The sequence below is a fragment of the Nesoenas mayeri genome (assembly GCF_963082525.1).
Source record: "Nesoenas mayeri genome assembly, chromosome: 29".
Classification (NCBI taxonomy): domain Eukaryota; kingdom Metazoa; phylum Chordata; class Aves; order Columbiformes; family Columbidae; genus Nesoenas; species Nesoenas mayeri.
Genome location: NC_137561.1, coordinates 2294662 through 2320602, shown reverse-complemented (window position 1 = coordinate 2320602; position 25941 = coordinate 2294662). Strand labels below are relative to the sequence as shown.

The 25941-nt window shown below is 51.4% G+C and overlaps 3 protein-coding genes across 3 annotated transcripts in view; 2 read left to right on the top strand and 1 right to left on the bottom strand.

The window, feature by feature from the left end:
• LOC308050575 (olfactory receptor 14J1-like) overlaps window positions 1-25941 on the bottom strand; it is a gene marked incomplete at its 5' end in the record, with an annotated part of 296725 nt that overhangs the window by 36446 nt on the left and 234338 nt on the right. The gene's annotated exons all lie outside the window — the stretch shown is intronic.
• Window positions 2242-2766, top strand: LOC308050606 (olfactory receptor 14J1-like; the record flags this gene model as incomplete). Its single annotated transcript, XM_080360766.1, has 1 exon — window positions 2242-2766. One exon carries the CDS (start codon window positions 2242-2244, stop codon window positions 2764-2766), a length of 525 nt encoding a protein of 174 aa, XP_080216892.1.
• LOC308050613 (olfactory receptor 14C36-like) lies at window positions 12821-14302 on the top strand (the record flags this gene model as incomplete). The annotated part of the gene is made up of 1 exon (XM_080360771.1): window positions 12821-14302. One exon carries the CDS (start codon window positions 12821-12823, stop codon window positions 13766-13768), a length of 948 nt encoding a protein of 315 aa, XP_080216897.1. The 3' UTR covers window positions 13769-14302.

Below are 25941 nucleotides of genomic sequence, written 5' to 3'. Positions count from 1 at the left end.
GCCCAAAGTGGACAGGATCTGACTTCCCATGGTACAAGGTCAGGGCTTGGCTTTTGGTTAAAGAAACACAACCAGGTTTCCTCAGCATCAGAGATATCTTTACTTTGCTTTTCCTGACCTCCAGTTTTCTTTTCTAACCAAACCTGGATATTGTTTCTCAGTAGGTTCCCTCAGTGGGACCAATTAACAACACAACAAACTTTGGAGTTTACATCTAACTTTAACTTCCTGAGAAGTTTCATCACCTTCCTCCAGGGTCTGAGATTCATGGACTCAGCACCAAACCCACCAGAGGGGTCATTAAAGCGCCTTGTGCTGCTCCTGTGCTGCTGAGCTGGGCTGGGCTCCTGGGACACAGGGAGCTCATGGCAGCGGCAGCGCTGCAGAGAGACAGCTCTGCCCAGGAGCAGCTCCTCTGCACACGCAGCAGGGCTGAGGGCTCTGCCTGGGGATCTCAGCAGACGAGCAAGGCAGAGAGAGATTAAAGGTGCTCAGGACTGGAGGATGACTGAGAGCTCACTGGAGGAGAAACCTTTGCAGCCCTTGCCATGGTAAGTCTCTGGTGCAGGGCAGTGCAGCTGCAGCTCCTGGAGGCATCTTCTGAAACTGGCACAGGCACAGCGTGTGGGATCTGTAAGGACGGGGCTCTTGTCAGGCCATGTTGTCCAGCTGTGAAGCCGGGTGAGCACCCAGGGGTGCCCAGGGCTGTCCTGCAGAGCAGGGTCCCTGCACCCCAGGGCTGTGCCGGGCAGGGACTCTGCCGCCTACCAGGGTCAGCGCTCAGCCTGCCCGGGAGATCCCATGGCAGCAGCTGTGGGGGGAAGGAGCGACCCCCGGCAGGGCAGGCAGGGAGCTTGTGGGGTTGAAGGGAGCTGTGTGGGTCAGGGCTGCTCAGAGCTCCAGATCCCCCCACTGACATGACAGAGGGTCCTTCTGAACAACAGCATCAACACAGGAACAGCTGCAAGGGAAAGAGTCTGTGCTTTGAGTTTTCCACTCTTGCTCGTCTGGGTGTGTAGTGGAGATGGGGATTTATTTCTCTCTTTGGAGAAGACACTGAGACCCCAGTTCTCGTTAGGACGTGTCTGAGCTGCTCCTGAGCCCCTGCACACACAGAGCTGCCCCTGGGCAGTGCCAGGAGGTGTGAGCAGGACAGAGCTGAGCACACAGCGGGTGGGACGGGGTCTGTGACACTGACAGGGAGCAGACCAGGGACAGACACACAGCTGCAGGCAGCACAGACATGAGCAGGGAGAGGGAGATGGACCAGAAATGCTGGGGAGGGGATTCAGGCCCCCCTGCCATCCCCTGCAGTGCAGACACATTTCCCAATGCAACCCCTGGTCTCCTCTCCTCCCCAGCAGACCCTCTGCCCCAAAGCCATGGGCTCCAGGTCACGAGTCTCCACCTCAGCAGCTGGACCTCCAGGTGAAGGGTTCCTGGAACGGGGTACACAAAAAAGGTGCTAAAAGTACTTGCTCTCCAGTGTCATTATGTGAGTGGCAGCAGCACAGACGGGTAAGGAGAAAGTTCCACAGCATGCCTGTCTGCCTGTCTGTCCTTGCTTTATTTTCTGGTAGCACTGCAGTGTCCTTCCCTGTTTCTCCACCTGTCCCTGGTGCTCTTGCTCTCTGGGGTTGGGGTGGGGATGTGGGTCAGTTTTTGTTCTGAAACGAGTTCAGTGGATCTTACCTCAAAGGTCTGTTCATGGAAACCAGATGCCCAAGCTGCATTTTAAACAGTGATGAGCAGTTTTTCTCAGTTAGTAGAAAGAGAGAATGAGCTGAAACATCCCTCCATCGGTGAAGGAGTATTCCATGAGAAACAGCCTGTTTATTCTCTAACTTGTCACTGCCTTTTCCTCCTTGCACAGGTCCTCATGCCCACAGGCAGCCAATGTCCAACAGCAGCTCCATCACCCAGTTCCTCCTCCTGCCCTTCACAGACACACGGGAGCTGCAGCTCTTGCACTTCTGGCTCTTCCTGGGCATCTACCTGGCTGCCCTCCTGGGCAACGGCCTCATCATCACCACCATAGCCTGGGACCAGCACCTGCACACCTCCATGTACTTCTTCCTGCTCAACCTCGCCCTCCTCGACCTGGGCTCCATCTCCAACATTCTCCCCAAGTCCATGGCCAATTCCCTCTGGAACACCAGGGCCATCTCTTACATAGGATGTGTTGCGCAGCTGTTTTTGTTTCTCTTTTCCATTTCAACCGAGTATTTTCTTCTCACCGTCATGTCGTACGACCGCTATATTGCCATCTGCAAACCCCTGCACTATGGGACCCTCCTGGGCAGCAGAGCTTGTGTCCACATGGCAGCAGCTGCCTGGGCCACTGGGTTTCTCAATGCTCTGCTGCACACGGCCAATACATTTTCACTGCCCCTGTGCAAGGGCAATGCCCTGGGCCAGTTCTTCTGTGAAATCCCCCAGATCCTCAAGCTCTCCTGCTCACACTCCTACCTCAGGGAACTTGGGCTTATTGTCTTTAGTCTCTTAGTAGTATTTGGCTGTTTTGTGTTCATTGTGGTGTCCTATGTGCAGATCTTGAGGGCCGTGCTGAGGATCCCCTCTGAGCAGGGACGGCACAAAGCCTTTTCCACCTGCCTCCCTCACCTGGCCGTGGTCTCCCTGTTCCTCAGCACTGTCATGTTTGCCCACCTGAAGCCCCTCTCTATATCCTCTCCTTCCCTGGACCTGGTGGTGTCTGTTCTGTACTCAGTGGTGCCTCCAGCAGTGAACCCCCTCATCACAGCATGAGGAACCAGGAGCTCAAGGAGTCCATTAGGAAAGTGATTTCTTTGGTGTTTGTCTATACTGATCAGCTTTCCATCACTGTCCACAAATGATGTCTATTTGTATCCCAATGCAGGCCTGTACCTTGTTTTATCCCTTTTACTTTGATGGCATTACCCATATTGTTATTTATGGTTTTTATGTTCGTACATAATTGTTTGTGTTTGGCTGACTATCCTGAGAAATGTAGCCATTATTATTATTTTTAAAATACCTGAAACCTGTATAAATGTTTTCCGAACACTGTGTCAGAGCTTGGTCTCCCATAGAATCTTTGTAATAAAATGACATCTCTTCTATGCAGTTGCTCAATATTTGGTTGTTCTTCTAAAGCTGATCTCAACAACAGGCCCAGGAATTTCACTCAAAAGGGCCTGAGGTCAAAGCTCGTTGTCACGTTAGTAGCTCATAGACAACAGAGTTGTGGTTTAAGACACAACCCTTGTTGTCTCTTGACAGTGGAGAAGGGGAGTGGTCATGAGATACAGTCAGGCTGGGCTGTCCCAGAGCATGATGGGACAGAGGATAATCCTCCAGGAGAGGAATCTGGAGCTGCCTGGAGAGCCCATGAGATACACATGGACGGTGTGTGCCTGAGGTGGGCAGTGACTGGAGCCCACAGAGTGAGACATGGCCCAAGGTGGAGTCAGCCCATGGCAAAGCACTAAATCCAGGTGTCTGCAGGGAAACAAAGATGGAAACAGCCCACACCACACAGACCCATTCCAATAGGCAACAGCACAGTATCACAGTATCACAGTGTCACAGTATGTTTGGGATTGGAAGGAACCTCAAAAGATTATCTAGTCCAATCCCCCTTCTGGAGCAGGAACGCCTTGGTGAGGTCACACAGGAACATGTCCAGGCGGGTTTTGAATGTCTCCAGAGAAGAAGACTCCACAACCCCCTGGGCAGCCTGTTCCAGTGTCTGTCACCCTTACTGAGAAGAAGTTTTTTCTCAAATTTAAGTGGAACCTCTTGTGTTCCAGCTTGATCCCATTACCCCTTGTCCTATCATTGTTTGCCACCAAGAAGAGCCTGGCTCCATCCTCCTGACACTCACCCTTTATATATTTATAAGCATTAATAAGGTCACCCCTCAGTCTCCTTTTCTCCAGACTAAAGAGAACGAGCTCCCTCAGCCTTTCTTCATAAGGGAGGTGCTCCACTCCCTTCATCATCTTTGTTGCCCTACGCTGGACCCTCTCCATCAGTTCCCTGTCCTGCTGGAGCTGAGGGGCCCAGAACTGGACACAATATTCCAGATGTGGTCTCACCAGAGAAGAGTAGAGAGAAAGGAGAACCTCTCGATCTACTGACCACCCCCTTCTAATACACCCCAGGATGCCATTGGCGTTCCTGGCCACAAGGGCACAGTGCTGGCTCATGGTCATGTCACCTCACATACATGATGTGCATGCTCACATCTCATCTGTACAAAGCAAACATGGACTGCTGAACTATCCAATGAGTGTCCATCCATGGAGGGAAGAACAACCTCTGTGGGTGAGTGGCCAGTGCTGGAAATGGTGGTTGTGAGGGGCCAGTCCATGATGACTGACCTTCTATGGGGTGTCCAGTGCACAGGGGCACAGCCCAGCCCCTGCTCTGCTGGTCCTGCAGGTCTCTGGCAGGAGCCTGGCTGTGAGAGGATACTGCTGTGTGCCAGCCCTGCACACACACACTGTTCAGCTGTACTCTGAGCAGGTTCCTATGGGGAACTGCAATTGCCCTGACATTCACTGGCCAGGCAAAGCTGTAGGTGCCAACATTCTAGAGGATCTTGGGACAACTTCTTAATGTGGCTCTCTGGTGGGCCAACAAGGGTGATGCTCACCTGAATCTGGAACTGGGAAAAAAAAAGAACTGGTAAGGGATGTGAACATCAGTGTCCACCTTGGCTGTCGTGACCAGGACACAGTGGGGTCCCAGGCACCAGAGGGGAGGGAGGAAGGCCAGCAGCACAGCACAGGCTGGTGGGATCCAGAGGGGAAGACTTGGAAATAATGGGGAATGGTGGGCAAAGTGGTGACATGGAAGGAGGTCCGAAGGGTGAAGGAGCTCAGGAAATCTGATAATCTTTACAGGACAGGCTGCTCCAAGCACAACAATGATCTCTCCAAGTACCCATGAACAGAAACATTTATCTCATGAGGCTGCTTCTCTGCCCTGATGGAGCTGCAGGGCAAAAGGCAGCACACAGGAGGTGGAAGCAGGGGAAGCTGCAAAGGACGAATTTAGAAACCTTGTCCATGGATGTGGGGATGATGACAAAGCTGCCTCGGACTTGATACCTGAAGAGGAGGCTGAGGGCAGCAAGATGAGCTGACAGAGCTTCACTTGCAGTGAAAAAACAGACAGGGTGAGTGTGGGCCTGCTGCTGAACTTCATAAGAGTAGAATCAGATGGGACTGAGGTTCTCCATGGCTACTTTGCCTCCATCTTCACCAGCAAGGTCTCCTGGGACTTGGTTCCTGAAGGCAGGAGTCTGGAGAACACCCAGCAGTGGATGGGGCTCAAGTCAGGGGTGACCTGAGCAAACTCAGACACCATTACAGAACAGGAGATGGGTCACTTGACCAGCTCCTGAACACAAGTATCACTGTGTTGTGGCACCTGAGATTGCCAGGAACACCCACCTCTTGGAACAGAGGAGTGTGACTCCTCTTGAGCTGTCCTGGCCTGTCTCCTGTCTCAAGTGGTGTGTCAGGTACCCACTTTTCTGACATGTTGTTTTGTCTACATGAGGAAATACTCCAGATCAATCATAATTGGAGATTGCTGATACCACCTCTTCTGGAAATGTGGAGGAGGGACAGGGGCAAGGAAATAGAAGATATTTAGGTCTATTGCTCTTTATTATGAAAATGCTCTCTGTTTGGCTATTCCTGAAATCTCTCTAATCATCCACACCAGACTCCAAGCCTCTAGGAAAATGCTGCACAGAGCCTTGGCTTGTAAGAGCATTTTCGATGTTAATGAGCCCTCTGGTGCCATGAGCCTGAACTGCAGCTACTGAGAGAATGAACAAACCTCTAATGAAGTGAAAGGCAGAAGCAAACCCCAAGTTTCTGCGGGTGTTTGGGACCCCACGAAGGGCCATCACTGACACAGCTGTGAAGGAAACAACCAGTGCAGGTCCCTGTCCCTGGAGGCTGGTGAAGGGAAGACTTGGAGACGCTGGTTCCAGGTGGTGAGGGCCATGTGGAGGTGGCTCTGGTGCCATGTCAGCCCTTGATGCTTGTTCATCACCAGAATGGCTGAGCCCTGACCCCTGGGACCTGGTCGATCTTTCTCAAATGTTTTTCAAGACTTTTCCTGTGGTCAGTGTGACTGTTTTGTGTTTTGGGTCTGGTGCCAAGTGCTATTGCTTTAATTGCAAGGCTCTGGTTTTCTGTGGTGTTGGAAATGCCTGTGAGTTCCTCTCAACTCATCCAGCTTCTTTCATACACCTGGCAATGGTCACCAGTCACCTCAATGTCCCAATTCCAAACTTGCTTTAATCCTGTGTTTGTATCTGTACCCCATCACCCCATCTAACAGGCTCATGGATGATTCCTGAGGACCATCCAAGTGTGGGCAGTGTAAGAGAGGAGCAGAGCAGGGTCAGCTCATGGGCCATGACTGAGCACAGGCACCCCAGCAGCAGCCGTTCCCCATCTCCCAGGCACAGCCATGCCCACAGCATCCAAATGGCACTGCCATACATGATTAGCCCAAGAGAGGCCTTTCTGCCTTCCGTATTCCCAGGAAAATCTTCCTCCTGTTGCTCCTCCACCTGCAGACATCAACTGCTTTCCATTGCTGGGCTCAGACATGGCTGGAAGGGTTCACTGAAGCCATCAGCCATCTCATTGCTTCTCCCTGACATGCCCTGACCCTCTCCCACACCTACAATGGCCAATCACGGCTGCTCAGGCCTCCCGCTCTTCAGAAGAGGCCTCGAGCTTCTTGGTTCTTCCTGGTGCTTATTATGAGCTTCCTCGCTCTATCCAGAGTTCATGGTTACATTTCTTGTCCATAACAGCCCCTTTATGACCATGTCTCACTAAATGGTTGTGTTTGTATGATCATTTGTGCAGAAAGGGCAGTCACAGGACAGCACCCAATATGTCAAAACTGATGCCCAGTGAAATGCCGTAAAGCCCCGATGAGTTCCCCTGTGTCTGTGTCTCTCCTGGAAGGAGTCTGTCCCGAGAAGGGGATCCAGCTCCTGCCACTCTCTGCAGAGGCACATGAGCAGTGTCCATCACCTGGGGACACAAAGGGTGACGTTTGCCAGACCACTCTTCGTCTGAACCACTTAGATGTGTGCTTGTGGATGGGGTATGGAGCCTTATAGTGCAAATGCCTATTCAATTGTCATTGTCAGAGGGGCTACCACAGATGCAGAGTACTATTTTACAGATATTTAAATATAAGCATAAAATCTGACATTCCTAGACATATTACACAAACACTTGAAAGATTATTCATGCCTTTAAACATGATTGTGCTCAGAAGGCCACCAGCTTTATATCTCAGGAAATGGGATCCAGAGTCCAAGGGCAGGATGGTTTGGGCTCTGTGCTGGGATCTGGAAACTGAAACGTGCTCCCATCTCCCAGCCCCCTGCCCTCCTCAGTGAGAGTGTGAGACATTCTGCCAGCCAGGGCTGAACTCACAGCCATGACCAGTATCTTATGTCCAACTGCAGCCAATGGTGTCCTGCCAGCTCAGGATTGGAGCTTCCATTGCTAGACGTGTTTAAAAGACGTGGAGATGTGGCGATTAGGGATATGGTTTAGTGGTAGAATGGGCAGTGTTTGATTTACGGTTGGACTCCATGTTCTTAATGGTCATTTTTAGCATCAATGATTCTATGATTCTCTGATTTGGGTTGAAACCATTTCAGTTCCATCACCTCCAGCTTCCCTCAGAGGTGGCTGTTGTGTGGCACAACTGTCCTGGCTCTCCAGGCAGGATGGGCACTGGGTTGGTGTCTGCATTGGCAGTTTCCCCTTCCTGGGGTAAAAGGCTGTTGGGCAGAGACAGTTGCAGAGATTTGGGTCACAGGGGTTTGCAGCAATCCTGTCAAACTCTGAGCAGGATGAGCTTTGGAGCCCAGGAAAAATGGAGATGCTCTGAAGGATGTTTGTGAACAGTGGTGCTGTCACTAGTAACAGTAACAGGGAACTCCTCTTTCTCACTGATGATCATGATGATTAAAATCTCTTTAATTTCAGTCCTAACAGCCATTCTTGCTTTTCCAAGCATCTACTACACCTCAGCAGTTGTTTCTTGAAAGGATTTCTTAGAACAATGCTTTTTCTCTCACTTCTTTTTTGTTTTAATCATTTAAAGAGTACACCTCTTGGACAGACTTACGACCAAATTGTGCTTCTTTCATTATTTTTCTACCTTTTAATTATTTCTTATGTGGTGCGATGTGGAGGTTGCATAGGAGAACAGTTTCTTTTTGAGACAAAGGTGGCCAGGGAACAGATCCCAGGTCAGTGCAAAGGCCCAAAGGAAGCCAGAATCTCTATGTGTGTGCACTGACACACACTGTCACCTGCATTTCCAGTCTCTGCAGTCCCAACCGTGCCGCAGAGTCTGGAGTTCTGAGCTCCCTCATCTGCCCTGTTTGACACGTGTAACATGGAACTACCCCAGTCCAATGGCTGGTTTTGATTCTCTTCACAGCCTGAAGCACCACATGGGTCAGGACACAAGCCAGGATAGCCAACCAGGACTCACATGCTCTGCACTCACAGTTCAGGTGTTCCCGGCAATCTCAGCAGACAAGTCACGCTGATCCGTGGGTTCAAGGAGCTGGTCAAGTGTCTCATCTCCATTTCTGCAATGGTGGCTTTGCTGCCTGGCTGCTGTGCAGACTCTGTACATGGAGGCTGACATCTCTTCAGTAACCTGTTCTGAAAGAGTCAACAAGATGGGAATGAACTGAGCAAAAAAGAATAACCTGGCTGGGGCAAATGAAAAAGGGTGCAATAGATGTGTGTCAGGGCTTTTTGGGGGCACTTGTAAAGCAGCCCTGCACCTCATGTGAATTGTTCCTGTGCTCAGGGAGCACCTGAGAGCTCTCCCTAAACTGAAAACATAAAGGAGAAGGAAGGACAGCATCATTCAGGCTCAAAGGGAGCTCAGGAGGTGTCTTGACCAACCTCCTGCTCACAGCAGGGTCAGACCAGATTGCTCAGGGCTTTATCCAGACACATCTTGGTCACTTTCTGGGACAGAGTGAGTGCGCACTCCTGGGAAACAGCTTCCAGTGCTGGACTGTCCTCATGACTGGAAAGTTTCTCCCTTTCTACAGCACCTTTCCAAGCCCAACCATCCACACTGATTTTATTCATCAACTTACACACTGACACAGACCATAATATCCTACCTTGGGCACAAGAATATTGTGGGAGAGTCTTGCTGACTTCCAGGTAACAGACCACCACTGCTCTGCCCACATTAACCTTGCCCTTTCCTCACAGAAAGCAAAGAGGAATAACCTGCCCTGGGCAAAACCCGTCACCTTCTCTTCCAGACACCCAGCAATGGGGTCCCAGTGGCCATGCTCTGGGGCACAGCCCTTAGTTCCCCTGCTCACCCATGGGCCATTTTGAAAAGTGCACACACTGTGTGAGAGCTGCCAGTGGTCAGGGAGTCCCCCCAGTCTCCATGAGCTTTCACAGATGGTGGAGAGTGGCCTCACTGTGACATGGTCCTGCTGTCCCAGCTCCTGGGATGCTGCCCCTGCTGTCCCATAGACTGGAGAGGATTGTGTTAGTTCCAGTGACCCCTTACTTGATCCCCATCCACTGCTGTTTGTTCTCCACATTCCCGTCTCAAGTCACAGAGGCCTGGGACACATGGCTGGTGAAGAGGGAGGAAAAGAGGACACAGGAATTCTCACCTCTTTCTCTTATTAAATTCATCAGTAGCTACCAAGTGTCTTTATTTGTCCTTTAAGTGTTCCTGCAGTCGTAACAGCTCATTATGGGCCCTTGAATTACCTTCCCGGTCTAGACTGAGTTCTGATCTGGGCTGTTGCTGTGCTTGGAGGCTGCTGTCCTTGAGACCAGATGAACTCACTCCTGCCACCCTGCCTGGCAATTCATTCCATCCGTGTCACAGCTCTGTCTGCAGCACTGACAGCTCCAGCTCCCCAGTCAGGTCCCTGGCTGAGGACATGGCCTCACATCTGGGCTGAGCCACCCCAGCTGTGGCACCAGCCCAGCTCTGACCTGCACAAGAAACCTGGTACCAAGTGTCCGAGAGCCCATGTGTGCAAAGGCTTTGAATCAGAGCACAGACATGACATGGCCAAAGACTGATGGATGTCTCTCTAGACCTTGGAGTGTAAAACCAGAATATAATGCCTAAACTCATTCAACTGAAGATATTCCTTCTTCAGCTTGGAGAAATTAGATCCTTTGCTGTAACCTTCCTGGTGTCCTGTCTAATGATTGGACAAGAAGAGATGATTTTCATACTAACTCATTTAATACAAAGAACATAATGATGGGTGTCTGAAGAGGAGAGAGAATCAACATCACTGATTACTTCAGGTTGTTTCAAGAATGTGCCCCTGGAGCCCCAGGGACACCTGGAGGAGCCCAGAGGGGACAGAGCAAGGGACATCGTGGGCTGCTCCTGTGCTGCTGAGCTGGGCTGGGCTCCTGGGACACAGGGAGCTCATGGCAGCGGCAGCGCTGCAGAGAGACAGCTCTGCCCAGGAGCAGCTCCTCTGCACACGCAGCAGGGCTGAGGGCTCTGCCTGCAGCACCGAGGGCACAGGAGCCAGGCACAGAGAGGGAAACGCAGTCTGGGCTGGGAGGATACTGAGAATTCACTGGAAATGAAATCCTCTCAGATAAGAAGCCTGAGGCTGCAGGGCATTGAATCTGCAAATCTTGGTAGGATCTCAGAAAGCTGTCACATTGCAGAGCCTGCGAGAGATGTTAGTACAGCTCTCAGAGGTTCTCTGATCAGAGGGGAGGATGTGCTGCAGAGCAGGGATTGCCTTCTGCACTGTCAGTGACAAGACGTGAATGCTGCGTTGTCCCCAGGGTGGCTGTGAGGTGTAAATGTCAATGTGCAGGCAGGGGTGCCCAGGGCTGTCCTGCAGAGCAGGGTCCCTGCACCCCAGGGCTGTGCCGGGCAGGGACTCTGCCGCCTGCCAGGGTCAGCGCTCAGCCTGCCCGGGAGAGCCCAGCAATACTGAGGGGAGAAGATGTGGTGGAAGAAGCAAACCCTATTGGGCAGGAAAGTTCTTTCTGTTTTTGAGGGGTTGCTGTGTGGGTCAGGGCTGCTCACAGTTCCTGATCACCTCCGGAATATTTACAACAAGAGGTTTAAAGGAGAAAACCAAGAGAAGGAGTATTTTAAAGTCAAGAAATTTCCCTGAGTCTTTGTTTTCAGTCTCCTACTCTTGGGGAATGGGTGGGGATAAATGCAAAGCAGTTGTTATTTTTAAACAAATGTTTGAGAACTTCAACTGTGTGGTCAGTAGGTCTTCAAGAGAATCCTATCATGCCTTCAGCCACTCCTCTGCCTATGCAGGAACAGCATCACCTTTGCTGGACACCTTACACTTAATCTGACCTGTCCTGTTTTCCAGCCTGCAAACAGGAAGATGCCCCCAGGCAGTGCCCTGTGAACAGGCAGGATCTGTGGGGCCAGGGGGAGGGCACAGAGGGTGGGATGGTCTGTGAGCACTGACAGGGAACAGACATGGACAGGGAAACACCTCCCAGGGGAGAATCTCCAGGCAGCAGGGAAATGAGCAGAAATGAGAGGAAACTGAACCCAGAATTGTTATGGGAGGGAGAGCAGAGCAAAGTCCCTGTGACCCCCTGCAGGTCAGATCCCTCCTGTGAGCAGCCCCCTGGCCTCCTGTCCCACCCAGCAAAGCCTCTGCCCTCAGGGCCGGGGGCTCCAAGGCATGAAGCAGCTCCTGTGCAGCCAGAGCTGCAGTTCCTCTGCAGAGCACAGGGGCTGAGAGCAGCTGCCCGGCACTGTTGGTGTCTGGGAGGTGGCTGCACAGCTGGGGAAGGGTGACGCCGTCTGAGTGCCCGGCTGCCTCTGCCCTGGCCTCTCTCACCCCCACCCTCACCGCATTTTCCTTCTTGCTCCCCTGCTCTGGGTCACTGCTCTTGGGATCTTGTTCTTGCTGTCAGGCTCTCTGGGGATGGCAGTTTCAGCTGCAGAGTCACAGCCTGATCTTGGGGGTCCTTTCCTGCAGGTGTGTCCATGGGCACACGTGTCCCAGCTTTGCTCTGACCTGTGGGCTGTGGGCAATGCAGTCTGTGGGACTGGGGAATGAGCCGTGTGTTTCTTGGGCTACGCGTGGGGTGCTGAGACCTTAGGAAAGGGTGAGACCTGTGGTCTGAGGTGGATCCCTCTGCTCTCAGCAGTGCCTGGTGGCTTTTCAGGGTAACACGGGAGTGTGATCAGCCCCCATCTCAGAAAGGTGCCAGCCCAGGGCAGCTGGAGCAGGACAGAGGGACAGAGCAGCTGCCCTCACTCTGCACTGACCCACAGGCACCCTCTGGTCTCGCAGGACTCGCTCTGTTCTCCCTGAGTGCAGCAGAAATGCTGAGGATTTGTGACACCCAACAACACTCTGCAGTGAATATGGGGGGATATGTAAAAAAACCTGGAACTCCTAAACTGCCTTCACCATCTCTGTTCCCTATCACTGGGAAAGCAAGTGCTGACAGCCCTTCTGTGTTAGCAGAACCAGGACAGTCCCCACCGTTCCCTGGCCCCACTTCTGCAGAGCTGGGCTGACTTTTCGACGGCCCATGGGCAGAGGCCCTGCTCTTGGCTGCACATTTTCCAGCCCCAAGCAGGGCTGCAGCCACAGTGCTGAAAAAGGTACTCCTAGAAAAACACAAGATTGTCTTTGTGTGACAGGGGAGGGTCTACGGGAGTTGGTTTGATTTTTGTCAGAGAACTCTGCCCTGGATTCTCACTGTCTTTTTTTTTTCTCATGACAGCGCCCTGTGCTCAGGAAAAGCAAATGTCCAACAGCAGCTCCATCACCCAGTTCCTTCTCCTGCAGTTCACAGACACACGGGAGCTGCAGCTCTTGCACTTCTGGCTCTTCCTGGGCATCTACCTGGCTGCCCTCCTGGGCAACAGCCTCATCATCACCACCATAGCCTGGGACCAGCACCTGCACACCCCCATGTACTTCTTCCTCCTCCACCTCGCCCTCCTCGACCTGGGCTCCATCTCCACCATTCTCCCCAAGTCCATGGCCAATTCCCTCTGGGACACCAGGGCCATCTCTTACATAGGATGTGTTGCACAGCTATTTTCGTTTCTCTTTTCGATTTCAACCGAGTATTTCCTTCTCACTGTCATGTCGTACGACCGCTACGTTGCCATCTGCAAACCCCTGCACTACGGGACCCTCCTGGGCAGCAGAGCTTGTGTCCACATGGCAGCAGCTGCCTGGGCCACTGGGTTTCTCTATTCTCTGCTGCACACGGCCAATACATTTTCACTGCCCCTGTGCAAGGGCAATGCCCTGGGCCAGTTCTTCTGTGAAATCCCCCAGATCCTCAAGCTCTCCTGCTCACACTCCTACCTCAGGGAACTCAGGCTTCTCATGTTTAGTGCTTTTTTTGGGGGGGGATGTTTTGTATTCATTGTGGTGTCCTATGTGCAGATCTTGAGGGCCGTGCTGAGGATCCCCTCTGAGCAGGGACGGCACAAAGCCTTTTCCACCTGCCTCCCTCACCTGGCCGTGGTCTCCCTGTTCCTCAGCACTGGCATGTTTTCCCACCTGAAGCCCCCCTCCATCTCTTCTCCATCCCTGGATCTGGTGTTGTCTGTTCTGTACTCGGTGGTGCCTCCAGCAGTGAACCCCCTCATTTACAGCATGAGAAACAAGGAACTTAAAGAGTCTATAAGGAAAGTGATGTGTTCTCTTTTCAAAAGCTGTAATGAAGTGACCTCCTGATTCTGCATGTCACTCATAATGTATATGCATTACTAGTTCAACCTGAGTTCTGTAGCTTTTGTGGTGTTCATTTTTTGGGTTTTGTTTTGTTTTTTTTTTTTTTTGGGGGGGGGGGTGTAGGTTTTGGGGGTTTTTTTGGTTTTTTTGGTTTTTTTTTTTTTTTTTTTTTTTTTTTAGTTTTTGTGATTTTTTTCTTTTGGGTGTTTGCTTTTCTTAGTTCTATTAATTCTATCCACAAGCAAAATTTTTTGTCTTCTTATAGCTGTGTCCATATCTACCTTTCTGGTATGTCCCATAGTGTTTGTGTAAATATGGAGCTCTACTCTCTGTGTGTATAAATGAAATAAAGGACCCAGCACTGACTTGTTTGCCCAGAATCCTCTCTCTGGGATCTCTGGGGCTGCAGGAGCCATGTCTGTGTGCTGAGGGGGAGTGAGCAGGAGCCACTCTGAGCTGGGTCTTCCTCCCTCCCTGACCAGCATGAGCCTGCGGACTCACCCCATGGCCCTGGGCACCACAGCCCACTTGCTCTGCAGAGCAGCACCGCCAGGTCGCAGCTGTATGAGGTGTGGGAAGGGGGGCAGGAACAGCTGGCCAGGTCAGCATAGCTCAGGTCCCTTGGGAAAGGGCTCTGTGGGGAGACGGGATGTTCCAGGAGAAGAGTGGGGCACTGTATGTGTGCAGGAAAGACATGGAAAGAGAAACCCTTTGCTGCAGGTGGCAGCTCGGAGCAGGTGGCCCTGGCACTGTGGCCGCAGGACCTTCCTGAGGATCCCCTAGGCCAAATGCCTCATGCTGTCCTGGGGAGCCAGTCTGGACCTGGGTCTGCAAGCTGCCTGTGCTGGAGACCCACTCAGCTTGCTGGCTGGATGAACATTCTCACTGTCCTTCATTCTCACTGGTCCCCACTGCTGTGGGACCAGTTCCAGTTCCAGTGTGGCTGCTCTGCCGGGCTGGGCTGGGGAGAGGGCAGGGGGTGGCACAATTCAGGAGGGGGTGGGAGGGCTGAACTGGCAAATGCCCCAGAGAAGAAAATACCAGTGAAGGGCTGAAGTGTGTGAGTGTGCAGGGCTGGCACACAGCAGGGTCCTCTCCCAGCCAGGCCTCCTGGGAGAGCCCTGAAGCACCAGCAGAGCAGGGGCTGCTGTGTGCCCATGTTCATGGGACAACCTGGGGAAACTGGCCCAGCACAGTCACCACAGACCAGCCCCTCAAAACCACCATTTCCAGCACTGGCCCTTCACCCCAGCTGAGAGAGGTTGTTCATCCCTCAACACAAGGACACTGAATGAGTAGGTCAGAAGCCAATGTTTCCACTGTATGGATAGGATATGGGTATGGACATCATGGACATGAAGTGAGATGAACCCGACTCAGTACAAACACCATCAGCTATTCCTGCATGTTCCATGAAGGCCTGAATGCAGCCCTAGGATGTGCTGCCTTGAACTGAGTTCCCCATGTCCATTCCTCATGACATGGGACATGAGGATGGCCATGCCTAAGGATCTGGACATGCTGGATCATGGGGCTGAGGCCTGTTGTCTGAGGTTTAACAAAGCCAAGTGCTGGGTCCTGCACTTGGGTCACAACAACCCCAGGCAGCGCTAGAGGCTCAGGGAGGAGTGGCTGTAAAGCTGCCTGGTGGAAAGGGATGTGCAGGTGTTGATCGATAGCTGGCTGAATATGAGCCAGAATGTTTCCAGGTGGCCAAAAAGGCCACCAGCATCCTGGCTTGTATCAGGAATTGTGTGACCAGCCCCACTAGAGAAGGGAATTGCCAATGCTCTCAGCACTGGTGAGGCCGCACCTTGAATCCTGTGTTCAGTTTTGGGCCCCTCATCTCAAGAATGACATTTAGGTACTAGAGAGAATACAGAGCAGGCGACAAAGCTGCTGAGGGGCTGGAGCACAAGTGTGATGAGGAGCGGTTGAGGGAACTGGGGCTGTTCAGCCTGGAGAACAGGAGATTGAGGGGAGACCTTCTCACTGTCCACAACTGCCTGACTGGAGGTTGCAATATGGCGAGTCTTGGTCTCTTCTCCCAAGTAGCAAGTGATAGGACAAGAGGAATTAGCTGCAATTTGCACCAGGGGGGGTTTAGATTGGATATTAGGAAAAAATATTTCCTGGAAAGTGTTGTCAGGCATTGGAACAGGCTGCTCAGGGCAGTGGGGGAGTCACCACCCCTGGAGGGGTTTAAAGGGGTTTAGACGAGGTTCTCAGGGACATGGTTTAGTGCGAGAGCTGGGCTGTGGTTGGACTCAATGATCCCAAGGCTCTCTTCCTATCAGAGTATTCTATGATTCTGTGATTCTGCCTCAGATGACAGTCCACAAAGCCAACTCAGTTATGGATGTCGGGCACAACCCTGACATTTGTGTGTGTGACTCTGGGAACAAACCTCATTGACCCAGTGAGATTCACCTCAGTTGCCCTGTGATTCTGGATTGTGTTTTCAAAATGACAAGGAGGTCCTGGCATCTGTCAAACTCATCCTCAAGAAAGGCAGGAAGGAGAATGGGGGAATCACAGGCTGCTCAGCGTGTCTCTGTCCCTGGGAAGGTGATGGGACAAGTCCTCCTGCAGCCATCTGCAGGCACTTGGAGGACAAGAAAGAGACTTGTGAACCAAAATGGGCAGGGGAAAGACAGGCATGTTGTGTGTATGAAATTGTGCCAGGCCTTGGACATGGTCTCTTGTGGTGTCCTTATACATGAATTGGCACTGTCTGGGCTGAAGAAGTGGATGCTTGGTGGGAAGTTCACTGAAACATCAAGCCTAATTATCATCTGCCATGCAGTGTCCTCTGTGCAGTTAGTGTGTCATCCCCCAGTGACCAGCACTTGGGCCAAAACTGCTGAAGGTCTTTATTCTCCCTTCTGTGCTGTGATCGAGATGATGCAAAGCTGAGCGAAGACCTTGAAGAACCTCACCTGGTCACCTGCTTTGGGAAGGAGAGTGAAGCAAGAAGATGTTCAGGGCTCTCTTCAAACCTGACTGACTCTATGATTCAACGAATCTTTCCCCTGGACACGTTTTTGAAGAGAGAATATCTGCAGAAAAGAAAAAAAAAATAGGCAGCAGAGGAGATAGAAATGACGTCAACATAGAAACAACAGTCACTGCAAAGAAAGTTTCTCCACTCAAACATTTAGAGGGAAATACATTTATTTAATTTGATACAACAAGCACACTATTATCTGGTCAGGCCGCGGGCTATGAAAAGGGGGATGGATGAGTTCGGTGTTATGAGGTCAGCTGAGTCTCAGACACTCATAATCCAGGCGGAATCATGTGGCTGTGAAGGGACAGTGGGGTCAGTTCTGTGTCTGGAGGTGACAGCCCAGCAGCAGGGACATGGCTGGGAAAGAACCTCTGCCCAAGGGCCCACAGGCCATACCCAGGAAGAGAGACAGGTTGTCATGTCCATCCCACCTGCGAACATGACGGGACAGCGGCAGGGACATGGTCGTGTCTGTCAGAGAAGCTGAAAGGCCAGCAGCACTCATGGGATTTAGAAGATCATGGCAAAGTGACTTCTCTCTGATCAGGTGAAAGACCACAAGAAGCCTAACGGGTTGGGTTCTCTGCTTGAAAAGCAATTTCTGAGATGGTTGAGTAGCAGAAAAAAAAGCAGGAAGGAGGATAAAATGTCACAAAGTGACTTGGAAGATGGAGACTGGATAACAGGAGGAAGAAATTTCCCTGTAAGGGCAGTGCTGTGGTGCAAGAGGTGACCCAGAGGGAGCTGGATCAGCCCATGGTTTGTGTGCCAAAGAGCAGCCAGTGAGGATGCAGACACAGCAGTGAAGGTGCAGAGATGCTGGGTGAGAGCAGGTGGGAAGCGAGATGGGTGTCTGCAGCCTGCAGGGAAAGAGGGGCAGGGGCAGCACCGTGTGGAACAGCCTGTGGTGGAGATGGCAAAGGGCGCTGTAAGGCTGGAAGGGACCCACAGAACCCAGGTCTGTGTCCCCTTGGCCAGGGCAGTTGTCTCTGCCACTGACCCCAGGAGCAGACATGTTGTCCTCATGGCACTGGGGCCTCGCTGCCTCCTTGCAGCCCCATGGGGAAGCTGGAAGTTGTTGTCCCAGTGTTGTCCTTCCCTGGGCCTTGCACACCCACATCCCACGGTCCCAGGAAGAGCCCAGAGCCGTGTGTTTACATCTCATCTGTACAATGAAAACATGGACTTTTGACCGAGTGTTTCATAGAATCATGGAATGTCCTGAGTTGGAAGGACCCACAAGGATCATCAAATCCCATCCTGTCCCTGCACGGGACACCCCACAGGTCACCCCGTGTGTGTGAGGACGTTGTCCAGTCTCGTCTTGAACACTGTCAGGTTGGGGCCGTGACACCTCCCTGGGGAGCCTGTTCAGTGTCCAGCACCTCTGGGGGAAGAACCTTTTCCTCATGTCCAACCTGACCCTCCCCTGGCACATCTTCCTGTCATTGAATAGAGCAGCAATTTCAAGGATGTTTGAGGAGGTGCCTTTAAGATTTCACAAGTCTATGTTCTATAAAGACAGATGTTCAACTTGTGAGGCACACAAGGCAAAACCTAAATCGGTGTGATTTGTGTTTTCTAAACTCTGGGTACAGTCATTTAAGCATTTAATTATATACAGTCATTTAATTATATACATAGTAGTAGTAGTATATTATACTATTATTATTGTCTTATTAAAATGCTATTTCTGAACCCGGGGGTTTCTCCATTCCCTTCAGTTATCTTCCATATCACACTTAATAGGTTGGGGGACTACATGAGCAGCTATTGTGGTCATAGTTGCTGGCTGGAGTAGAACATTGAGAGGGGGGATAGTAGTGGGTCAAGAACTTTTGAAAATCACTTTGCAAGACGATGGTACTTTTTTTTTTTTTTTTTTTTGGCGAGAAAGAGCATGAGAAAGGAAAACCATCATAAACTGCAGCTCTGGAGGTCCAGAGTGGAGCTCAGGATGAAAAAATGTCATTCTGAGCACAGTGCTGTGGTCATTCAGAGGGACTCTGGATCAGCCATGGCTTTGTGTTTCCAGGAACAGCTGGTGAGGATGGAGAGACAGCAGCACAGGTGGGGACACACTGGGCTGAGAACAAGGTGGGGAAGCGCATGGGGTGTCTGCAGCCTGTGGGGAAACAGCCACAGGCCTGGGACAGTGCAGGATGGACCATGGTGGACATGGCCAAGGGCGCTGGCAAGGCTGGATGTCCCTGCAAGAGCCAAGGTCTTTGTCCCCTTGGCTATGGCTGATGTCCCTGCCAGCGAGGCCTAAGAGGAGACACATGGTTGTCATGGCCATGGCTCCCCATTGCCTCCTTGCACCCCCAGGGAGTGTCACACCATTGTCCTGCACTGGGCATCGCACTCCCCACAGCCCCAGGAAGAGCCCTGAGCCACACGTGAGGGACAGGATCTCCCTTCCAGGGGCAGGGGCTCAAGGCTTGGCCATTGTCTTTCATCAGACAAACCAAGGGCTTTCTCAGCATCAGAGCTGCTGCACTTTGCCTTTGCCTGATGCAATCACTGCCTCCAATTATCTGCTCTAACGAGTCCCTGGGGAGGCTTTGTCAGTAACAGCCCTCAGTGGGGCCCATTAATGCTTCAAGGTACTTTGGAGTTTGTTCTGGCTTGGACTTCTTGAGCAGATTCTTCAGTCTGTGCTTGGTATCTGAGGTTCATGGACTCAGCACCAAATACACCATGGGGCTCATTAAAACACAGAAAGCCCTAACGAGCAATGTTTCTTTCTATAATTTTTTTTAAACCTTCCAGACTTGTAGAACTAACTGTAGAGGTTTCAATGGGACACTTGCTGATGAAGGTTTCAAAGAATATTTCATAAAGGAGGGTTTTTTTCTTTCAAGGGTATTTTCTGTCATTTTTCAGTGTATGGAAGAAGTGACAGCAGCATTCTGCACTGGACATTGATCCCGAGGGTCTCCTGGAGACATCTGGACAGGCAGGAGAACAGTCCTTGAGGCTGGACACTGTATGGACAACCTGGCTCCGCACCCCCACCCCCAGTCTGCCGGTTCCCTCATTGGCCACCAGAGATTGCATCACTTTTCCTCCATCAGACTTCTCCACTGAGCTCTGCAGGAGATGCTGCAGCTCCTGTGCACCAGCTCCACCTGCTCTCCTGTGCAAACACTGCACAGTTCAATCAACAGCAAAACACCTTCCTCAACTGTGTGTGTAAGTGGATCTGATGAGGTCCAGCATCCACAAGGGACACCCACACAAGAACTGCTTTAGACAGAGAGACAGGAGAGGATAGAAATAAACACAATGAACGTGTTGGCTGCCATGTCAATTAGAGCTCTGAAGAACGGGGCAAGTTTGTAACTCCCTGAAGCTCAAAGCAGAAACCAGACAGTTGAGAGGCCACTGAACGACCAAAGAGCAAGTGGAGGAGAAACCTGAGAGCACTGGGAAGGGCAAACGTCCAGACAGGGCTGGAAAGTTGTCCTTGGACAGGGACATTGAATCAGGAGAGGTGGGAACTCCTGAATGACGAGGGAGATGAAATAATAGAGTGTTGGTAATAGAAGTACAGGAGAAGACCAATATTTCTTCTCCTACCCTTAGTGCACTTCCACATAATTCACTTTTAGGCTTTTTTCTTTTAAATTTTAATATGCTAAAAAAAAAAAAAAATAACAAAGATCTCCAATCAAACAAACAAACCAAACAAACAAAAGAAACAAAATCCCCACAAAACCAAAGCAAAAAACCCCTCAAACCTATTAAACAATAACAACAACCAAAACCAAAAACAAAACGGCAAGAAAACCAACAAAAAAATGCATAAACAAAACAACAATAATAAAGTGCATGTTTCCAGACAGACATCAGTCATCAATTGTCTCACCATAAACAGCCAGGGCCATTTTAGGGGTCCCCCCAGTGTATCTGAGGTGCTGGCCTGGGATTGGCATCTATCACACAGGACCTGGGGAGACCAGAGCACCGTGCAGTGCAGGTGGAGCCTGGGCAGGGGTTCCCGGGGCATCTACACTGGCACCAGGTGTTTGTGTCCCTGGAGCTGAAGACATTTGTGTCCTAAATCCATCTCCAGTTCTGGAAAATTCTTTCATTAACCGCCACCAGATAGCCCTACAAGCATGAAGCCAAGATCATGTTGTGTCTTGCACAGCGCCCCATGCCCTCTGAACCTGCCCTGCCCAGGACTCCTCACACGTTGCCCAGAGCGAGTCACACTGAGGTGTTGGCTGGTTCCCTGGCTGGGATGTTGGTTTAGATGGTCACCTACAGCACAGGTGGGTCCTGCCCCATCATCGCCTGCTCTGCTCCAGTCTGAAACAGAGCCCAACATCACAATGGGATCTTGAGAGAACTGAGGCTGAAGGGACCTCAGGAGTCTGCAGTTCAACCCATCACCAACTGGGTCACACCAAGGTGTTCAAGCCTTGATTCAATCAGAGCTTTAGCAGGACTAGAGAAGTGATCACCCCTTTGTACTGGGCACTGGTGAGGCTGCACCTTGAATCCTGGGGTCAGTTTGAGGCCCCTCATGGCAAGGAAGACATTGAGGTGCTGGAGAGAGTTCAGAGGAGGGTGACAAGGCTGGTGAAGGGTCTGGAGCACCAGTCTCACGAGGAGCGGTTGAGGGAGCTGGGGCTGTTCAGCCTTGAGAACAGGAGGCTGAGGGGAGACCTTATTACTCTCTACAGCTGCCTGAAAGGAGGTTTTATCATGGGGGGTGTTGGTCTCTTCTCCCAAGTAGCAAGTGATAGGACAAGAGGAAATGGCCTCAAGTTGCACACGGAGAGGTTTAGATTGGATATTAGGAAGAAATTCTTTAGGGAAAGGGTTTTGAAGCAATGGAGCAGACTGCCCAGTGAGGTTGTGGAGTCCCCATCACTGAAGGTGTTTAAAACACAGATAGATGGGGCTCTTAGGGACATGGTTTAGTGCCAGATTTAGGTTATGGTTCGACTCGATGATCTTAAGTGTCTCTTCCAGCCACAATTATTCTATGATTCCATGATAAGTCATTTTTGCTATTTTCTTTCTCAGAGGACCATGCAGCCTCCCTGAGAGCCAGGACTTTTCTGAGGTGTTTGGGAGACGTCTCACGGTCACACCAGCCAGTTCCACCAGCCCCTGTCTGTCCCTTCCCAGACCAAACCTCTTCTCCATATCCCAACCTTCCAGGCGAGTTTCTGGGACACAGTAAATGCTGTCCAGGTCCTCTGGGCCTGTTCAGAGAGAGCAGCTTGACAACATGGTGATGGGCTCTATGTGCACCTCAAAGTCTTCCTGACCATTTTTCTCAATGCTCCACTTGTACCCAACCTTTCTGGTCCTTGAGCTGTACATGAGGGGATTGAACAGGGATGTGGGGATGGAGTAGAAAAAAGGCTTTGTCACACTGTCTTGGGAGGGCTCTTCTGGGCATCCCACAGTCAAGGATGAGGGTGCTGGAGAAACCAGTGGCACAGGTGAGGTGAGAGGTCCAGGTGGAGAAGGCCTTGTGCCTGTCTACACTGGGGTAGAGCAGTGATGCATTCATGGGATGCCCATGTGAACAGAAAGGGGACAAATGGCTCTAAAATGCCTTCCAGCCAGTTCTTTACCCATCGCACATACACCATCCAGGCCACGAGCTGCAGCTTCTCCAGGAGATGTTGTGGGACACGGTGTCACAGGCTTCACTGCAGTCTAAGGACACAACACCCACAGCCCGTGTGGCGCATTCACTGCCCACGACAGACTTTCCCTCATCTGCTCAGCGGTCACCTTGTCACAGAAGGAGATCAGGCTGGTCAAGCAGGACCTGCCTTTCATCAAGCCATGCTGATTGGGCCCCATTGCTCGTCTGTGTGTGTGACCTCACAGTCCTTTCCCGGCCATGTTCCTGCTGTTGGCCAATCCCCTGCAGAGGCAGAAGTGACCTCACAGTGCCCTCCACACCCATTAGTTCCTACTGGACTATGAGTTCCTGAGACACAAGTGACCACAGGACATCGTACCCACCATCACCCTCCTTGTGGTCCAGTGTGTGAGCAGATCAAACTGAGCTGCTCTCATCAAATGTATCTGATAGATTTCCTATCAAGGGTTTGAGTGGAGAAACGTTCCTCAGAGGAGCTGCTGTATTTACTCTGGGGCATTTTAGATCTCCAAGGAAAAGATTAATGGAATCCTACAATAACACAGGTTGGAAGAGACCCCTGAACACCATCTCTGTCCCACTGACCTTTATGGCACCCCAAGGAACAGCTGATGGCATTTGTGCTCACTTGGGATCATCTCACCACATGCACACAATGGACATGCACATGATGTGTGTGTTTACATCTCATCCACACAATGAAAACAGGGACTTTTGACCTAGTGTTTCATAGAGTCATAGAATGTCCTGAGTTGGAAGGACCCACAAGGATCATGGAGTCCAAGTCCTGTCCCTGCACAGGACACCCCACAGGTCACCCCGTGTGTGTGAGGACGTTGTCCAGTCTCTTGTTGAACACTGTCAGGTTGGGGCCGTGACACCTCCCTGGGGAGCCTGTTCAGTGTCCAGCACCTCTGGGGGAAGAACCTTTTCCTCATGTCCCACTGACCCTCCCCTGGCACACCCTTCTTCCATACCCTCGGGTTCTGTCATTGGTCACCAGAGAGAAGAGATCAGTACCTTCCCCTCCTTCTCCCCTTGTGAGGAAGCTGTAGCCACCATGAGGTCTCCTTTGAGTCTTTTCTTCAGCTCTGATGCTCAGAAACCCCTTGGTTTGCTTTCTGAAGCAGAAAGGAGGAGCCATGAGCTCCAGGCAATGGGAAGGGGGATCCTGTCCCTCACACACGGCTCAGGGCTCTTCCTGGGACCGTGGGATGTGGGTGTGCAAGGCCCAGGGAAGGACAACACTGGGACAACAACCTCCAGCTTCCCTATGGGGCTGCAAGGAGGCACCGAGGCACCTCACCATGGTCTCCTAAATCCCATGAGTGCTGCTGGCCTTTCAGCTTCTCTGACAGACACGACCATGTCCCTGCTGCTGTCCCGTCATGTTCTCAGGTGGGATGGACATGACAACCCATCTCCAAGGGCTCTTCCTGGGTAGGACCTGTGGGCCCTTGGGCAGAGGTTCTTTCCCAGCCATGTCCCTGCTGCTGGGCTGTCACCTCCAGACACAGAACTGACCCCACTGTCCCTTCACAGACACAGGATTCTGACTGAATTATGAGTGTCTGAGACACAACTGACCTCATAATACCACACACACCCATCCCCCTCCTTAGCACCCAGGACCTCACCAGACTGAAGCATGTTCTATACATTCCTACACCTGCCCCTCTTTCCCACAGGCTGTAGACACCCATCTCACTTCCTCACCTTGTTCAAATTTGTCAAATATATTTTCTACTAACACTGTCAGTGAAAAGCACTCCTCACTGGAACTCCTGTACTTCTGTTAACAACTTTCATATCTCTTCTTCTGCCTTACTTTTCTTTTTTTTTTTTTTTCCTATTCTTCCACCTATTCTCTCTCCAGAAACCTGTCCAAGGAAAAATTCTGTCAAATCACAGAATACCTCAGGTTTGCAGAGAGCCCTTGTCTCACTCATCTTGTCTCACTCCCCTGCTCAGGGTGAACCAGGTGAGGCTGCTCAAGGCCTCCACCCAGGTTTGTATCATCCTCAAGGCACTTAAAGTGCTGTGTCTTATATCTTGGAATGGGAGAATAAAGATGTTCAACAGTGTTGTCCAAGTGCTAGTCACTGAGGGATGACACCAGTAACTGGCTGCACACAGGAGTTTGTACTACTGATGACATTTGTGCTGGATGGTTCAGCCAACTTTCCACCCAGCATCCACTTCTTGAGCCCCATCAGCACCACTCTGGCCAGAAGGAGACCATGTCTGAGCCTTGCAAACGCCCTGTACACAACATGCCTTTCTTTCCCCTGTCCCTTTGGGTTCAGCAATCCCTTCCTTGTCCTCACATTCCTGGACATGGCTGCAGGAGGACGTATCCCATCCCCTTCCCAGGGAGGGAGGAAGGGTGGCCAGCCATTTATTCTCCCCATTCCTACTCCTGCTCTTCTTGAGGATGGGATTGCCATCTGCATTTTCTAAGGACCCCAGAACCATTCTGGTTTCTATGGAACTATTGAGATGACAATCTGGACTCACAAGCAAGGGTGACAGAGCAGACTGGAGCACTTGCAATGATCCTGTCCAAGGCAGCTGAAATGAATCTCACTGATCCAGTGGGGTTTGTTCATGGAGTCACACACAGGAATGTCAGGTTCTGTCAGGTGTCCACATCTGAGCTGGCCTCATGGACTTCTTATGCACCCAGGAATGCTCACAGACAGAGCCTGTCCCTTTTACACACAGAGGCAGGAGTTACAGTGTTCCTCTGGCCTCCTTTTGGCACTCCTAAAGGATGGGAGTCACTTCAGCCCTGCGCTGTGTCACCTGCTCTGCACTCATCTGACATGTCCCATAGCATGAAGAATGGACACAAGGACCTTGGTTGAAGGAAGCACATCCCAGTGCTGCATTCAGGCAGTTAACAATGGGCTGTTAGTACCAACATGAAGTGACCTCAAGATCTTGTCTGTGCCACAGGTCTTCATGGAACCCAAAGTAATAGTTGAAGTTGTTTGTGCTCACTCAGGTTCATATCACCTCATGTACATGATGTGCGTGCTCTCATATCATTTGTGCAAAGCAAATATGGATTGCTTAACTACTCATTCAGTGTCTATCAAGGGAGGCAAGAACAGCTTGTGGGGGTGAGAGGCCAGTGCTGGAAATGGTGGTTGTGAGGGACCAGTCCATGGTGACTGACCTGGGGCTCCTTCCACGGGGTGTCCAGTGCACAGGGGCACAGCCCAGCCCTGCTCTGCTGGTCCTGCAGGTCTCTGGCAGGAGCCTGGCTGTGAGAGGACACTGCTGTGTGCCAGCCCTGCACACACACACTGTTCAGCTGCACACGGATGTTTCAACTGTGGGCCAGTTTCTTGGGTATATTCTTGAGAGAAGGTTTGGAAGAAGACCTAAACCTGCAGGCCCTGCCCATAGGAGATCACCTTTCACTTTGGAAAGGCTATTGTGAGGCCAGTTCTGTCCCAGCAGTGCCCATTGCCTGTCCCTGCCTGCACCCACAGCACTGACACACAGCAGGACGGTGACCAA